Genomic DNA, 5,140 nt, shown 5'->3' with positions numbered 1-5,140 from the left:
ATCTAAAGTTGGTATGGGATCATTTTACGAGTGCCCAACATTGACATAAATTTTCAAAATATGAGAAAATTGGACTATACATTCTTCACAAATGGATACACAACTCATTAGTGTATCATATAACCATGAAAGAGCCTCTAGTCTAGTGGTTAGAACACCTGAGTAGCACTAAGCAGGCCTGGGTTCGACTCCATGTGGAAGCGAATTCAACAGGTCTGGAATAAAAATTATTAAAAAATAGGTAGGATCTTCTCCTGCTGACTTTTGGTCAAAAAAAAAAAGTGGCAAGTTAACACGTGAAGTTACTCACCGAAACATTTATTTTATATGTCGGGCCATCTCTGCCAACGGGTACGGATACTCCCCTATATGTGGCGCCGGCAGGCTGCCAAATTTTCACGATTTTTCACTCGCTGACGCTCACCGCTCCCCTCACCGGTGATAGCTCCGGCCGCGCGCCGCGCAGCCCAGCCCACCCCTGGGCCCTGGCCCCTCACCACCCCTCCACGCGGCGCCGGACCCCTTCTTTTCTGGGTAACTGATGGATATGATATGCGTGCGATCTCAGGTTCATAAAACTTTTCAGAAGCATTGCATGCAGATCAAGCATACATAATATTGAAATTTTACTTCCTTTGAGCAAATTTGCAACATTATGAACCGGAGAGAAATGATAATTGATCATGCCATTTGTGATCTGAAGGCATCCAAACTGCAAAGCTGTGTTCCATAAACCTCACACACTAATACACCTTTCACACTAATGCTTTGAACAAAGCTACCTACAAAATTACAACAGAAAAGGTTGATCATGATAACATGTCAAATTCTTCAATCCTGTCAAAAGAAATCCCACACAAAATGCTAATCCGATGTATGAACTATATGATCCTGAAGATACCATGTACGTCCTTTCAAAGATATCAAATGCATAACTCGAAATAGCATGCCTAAAACAACAAATCCATCCAGCATCCACATAGATTAGATACGAAATATCAGGCACGACAGGCATTGCAAGTAAAACTTGAAGCATAGTAGGGATTATCCTGACTGTTTTTCTAATCCTAGAGTCTAGCTAGCCTGCCCCTACAACATATATCAACATTACACGGTAAGATACAGGATGTTACTCGATACAAGATATTATGATGGAGACCCTAACTTATAGAACGATATGTGCACCAATTAATATTCCCAGTCTGCCACCAAATAGACTGCCATTACACTAGGGAAGTTTCTTCTCCCTTTCTGGTTTTTAACTAAACCCTTCTCCCACAATTGTCTTCCAATGCTGCCGAATGTAACTGAAATTCTCAGTTCTCAAATGAACAAAATTGCTTGGGCTGCAGCGAGCTTTTCCTTTAACTCTGCTATGGAATTGAACTACCTCTTAATGGAGGGTTCTTCCACTGATCTGATCCTGCTCCTGCTTAAAGCGTCTGGTCATGCCTTAAACTGCCCTTAAACTTGCAGCACCTGACAATGGATAATATGACTCTTCAAGTTCCGCCCTGCAATGGTAGACCACAAGTTTGCCACAAACGACCTATGCTGGCCCTTCCGAGCAACAGTCTCCCACATTCGTGCACTATCTGTCTCGACACTCATAGTTGGGTCTGAGACATCAACAAGAGTTATGCTCATGTTGTTACGGATAATGCAAAGTTTCCCATTTAGTGACACCAAAGCTGCAGCTTCAAAGGCACGTGAACTACCCAAATGATGCTTGCTGTCCATGAATCTTGTCCATGTTCCTGTGCTGTCATCGTAAACTCTAAGCTTGCAGCCATCCCGACAATCAGCTGAATAGAGCCGGCCATTGAAGGAAATGCTCGGGTTCCGCCACCCTGTAACCATCTCATCATCGATTGTTGACCAGGCATTGGATGACGGTAAGTAGACTTCACTGGTCACTTGGCGATGGGAATCAAGCCCCTTTAGGAACCACTTGCCATCATATACAACTCCAATGAAAGGCACCATCCCATTGTTCATTTCAGTAATGCAGGCCCATCTGTTCCTATTTGGATCATAAACTTCTGCAGACTGCAGTGTCCTCTGTATTCCTTCACACTCCCCACCAGCAACATAGAGACAATTGTTTATTACACAAGAACCAAAAAAGTGACGTTTCCTTAGCATATCTGGAGCTCGGTGCCATTTGTTTGTCCGAGCATTATAGAATACAACACGCCTCATAGAGCCCCTCAAAGGATCTTTCCCACCAAATAAGTACAGATAGCAACCACTCAGAACGGCACAGCCAAAGCCCAATGCTTCTGAATATTCTGATGGAACTGGTGGGAGTGACTTCCATAGCTGGTGTAGTGGATCAAAGGCATGCCAGGATATCTTCCCTTCACGGTCCCTTTTAAAGACGTAAACCCATTCTTCTGCCACTCCAATTTTCTTACGCAAGGAGTAGAAGTAATTCCCAGACAAAAGGCGGTTCCATCTTTTGCAAACCATCCTGAGATTGGGGTGTTCAACTCGAGGAACCCGTATAAGGCAGGCAATAGCAAGATCATCAGGAAGGCCAGGTAAAAGTGGTGCTTGTGTTCTGCACCTTTCCTTTCTTGAGCCCCTTGACTTGCGCTTGGTTTGTTTGACCTCGGGTTGCATGCACATCTTTGCACCAGGAACAAACTTTCTAGCATCAACAACAGTTTTAAGGCCTGTATCCAATCTGCAGTAGCAGGAGACAGACTCCACCTGGCAGCCAATGGGGAAAAAATGTTTAGATGTATTGGCAGAAAAGCACGATATGGTAAATGATAAATAAATAAATAGAGCCAAAAAAATATTAAAATTTTAGAGTTCCAACTCATGATATAAATGAAGGAGATAAGCAATAGAATCCAAATGCTAGAAATGAAGCATCAGATATAATATAGCACCATAGATAGCTCCCATTCTTTATACCTAGAAGTTCTTTTTGTTCACATCTCTCAAATAAAAACTGCCATGAATAATCAGCTCACCAGGATGAATTGTGATTTTAAGATGTTTCTATTGTACAAAATTTCTCTAAACTGCCCTTCCTATAAATTAAATGTCAAATTCAAATATATCAATTTAGGTTTGGGAATCAATCTGTCAGTAAAGTAAGAGATACTTGGCATGCAGAAGACAATAGAATCATTAACAAGAGGCCTATCCTGTCCTCAAGTTGAGTTGACAGAGTTCAACATTGTGACTATTCGAAGCATTACTTTAAAAGAGATTTATCGAAATTTCATGAATCAAGTCTCTCAATTCAAGGACATTAAAACTCATGGAACCAAATTCAGAAAAGAAACCATGAACTATAATACATGTTCAAGTTCTTATCATAGATTATAGAGTCTGAACCAATGCCCCAAGCTCGGACTAGCTCAGTTCTTCAATTCTTCAGAAACGAAATAGTATGTAATTGGTTTGAAAAAAAGTTGAACCAATATTCAAGGCAGGCCAGGCAGACTGCAAGAGTATGAAAATTGGTTCAAGACATCCATCAACTCAACTACCATTGCACTTATTCATGAAGTGGTACAGGAAATGTTAACTATCTATGGTTTCATCAGTTTGGCCAAAACCGTCATGTAACTTCTATTCAGTCTAGTTGCAACCAAGCCACACACAAGTCTGACTACAATGCTGTGTTTGTGTGATAGTAACACCTTCGAATTAACCAAATACAAGCAGATAATTTGTGGCATGTTCAGAAAATAATGCTTTGTTTGTGTGATACTAACACCTTCGAATTAACCAAATCCAAGCAGATAAATTGAGGCATGTTCAGAAAATAATGAATGCCTCAAAACTTGTGCCAGATATATGCAGAAGAAATCCCTGTCCATATATTAGGAGCAGATTATGCAATGTTACAGCAGAACCAGTGTTCGCCTACACGGCCGTGTAGGCCGTTTACACGCTGTGTAAACGTTACTCGAAGGCCTACCATGCAGTTTAGGGCCTAAACGGTGATTACACAGTTCAACTGTTTACACGGTAAAAAACGGTCCTACATGGCCTAAATAGTGTACACGAAACGGTGATTACACAGTTTTACACGGTGAGTAGACTGTTTTAAACAACGTTTAGGTGATAGGAAAGTATGAACTACAACTAGTAACACCCAACCTATGATTAGATCTTTAGTCAATTTGACTTTTAAGCTTTGTAACTTTTTATATTTGGATGATGAAATATCAAAATTTCTAATTTTCATTTGCATAACTATGAATTTTATTGCAATCTTACAAAATGTATAGCCCGTGTACACAACATGTACACATCCTACTCGCCACTTAAGGGGTGACCGAATGACTACCATTTAGTTTAGGTAAACATTGAGCAGAACACAAGGTCATGCAATTTGCACTGAATTGCAATCTACACATTGAACAATAAGCAAGTCATGTACAGAAGTGCTTTCCTACTTCACAGGAATCAGCACCATCCAGAAACTAAAACCATTCAAGCGATACCGGTACCGACGGATTGCGTGGTAGGATTCAGACATAGCTAGAGTAGATAGACCATCTCCCCGGTCCTGCGGTTCGTTCCTACCGATTCCCCGTAGCCCTGCAGTGCAAAAACGCCACCTCAAACTAATCGAACCAGAGCCCCCGCCGCCAAGTAGCCAAGCACTCAGATCCAGACACCCCCAACCGCGACGGGATCCACCAAAACCTCCAATCCCGTACACCGAAAACCCCCATCCCCGAGCCGAAAGATCGAAGCTTTCGCACCAAAGGCGGCGCCTGTGCCCCCAACACCCCCTCCTAACCCAACCTGAAAACCGCGCCTCCGAGCGACGACCAAGAGGAAAACGGAAGCGGCGGGGAGCTCACCAGCGGGGCGCGGACCCGGACCCCTGCGCCGGGCGGCGGGGGCGGCCTGGACGCGCCGTCCATCGCCGGATCGAGCGGGGATGAATCAACGCTGGGGTCCCTCGCCGCAGCCGCGGGTCCGTCGGGCGGTCGGTCGCCGGGGAGGGGGAGAGGTGGAGGAGCAGCGAGGGAGGAGGGGCTGTTGGTTTGTTTGGGCAAAACCCCGGTGGGATCAGGGAAATGAGGGCGGAAAGCGAGCGGGTTTCCATTTGATTAATTGCGGGCAGTAGACAGGTGTGGACTTGCGTAGTCAGCCTCTCTCA

At 43.8% G+C, this 5,140-nt stretch overlaps 1 protein-coding gene across 1 annotated transcript; it reads right to left on the bottom strand.

Annotated features, from left to right (window-relative positions):
• Positions 1-951: 951 nt before the first annotated feature.
• Positions 952-5,066, bottom strand: LOC117839149 (F-box/kelch-repeat protein At1g55270). Its single transcript, XM_034719416.2, has 2 exons — positions 4,839-5,066; positions 952-2,715 (listed from the first exon to the last, which is right to left on the bottom strand). The coding sequence occupies exons 1-2, from the start codon at positions 4,899-4,901 to the stop codon at positions 1,465-1,467; spliced, it is 1,314 nt and encodes a 437-aa protein (XP_034575307.1). The 5' UTR covers positions 4,902-5,066; the 3' UTR covers positions 952-1,464.
• Between the last annotated feature and the right edge of the window lie 74 nt (positions 5,067-5,140).

The sequence above is a fragment of the Setaria viridis genome, chromosome 9, assembly GCF_005286985.2.
Source record: "Setaria viridis chromosome 9, Setaria_viridis_v4.0, whole genome shotgun sequence".
In the NCBI taxonomy this organism is placed as follows: Eukaryota; Viridiplantae; Streptophyta; class Magnoliopsida; order Poales; family Poaceae; genus Setaria; species Setaria viridis.
The sequence above is the reverse complement of the archived record's forward strand: the minus strand, read 5'-3'. Positions and strand labels throughout refer to the sequence as shown.

Bases quoted from the DNA above. Each gene is read 5' to 3' on its own strand.
- LOC117839149 (XM_034719416.2), bottom strand. From the start codon at position 4,901: ATGGACGGCGCGTCCAGGCCGCCCCCGCCGCCCGGCGCAGGGGTCCGG. The intron at 2,716-4,838 runs GTGAGCTCCCCG...ATTGGCTGCCAG, and splicing joins TCCGGGTCCGCGCCCCGCTG to GTGGAGTCTGTCTCCTGCTA.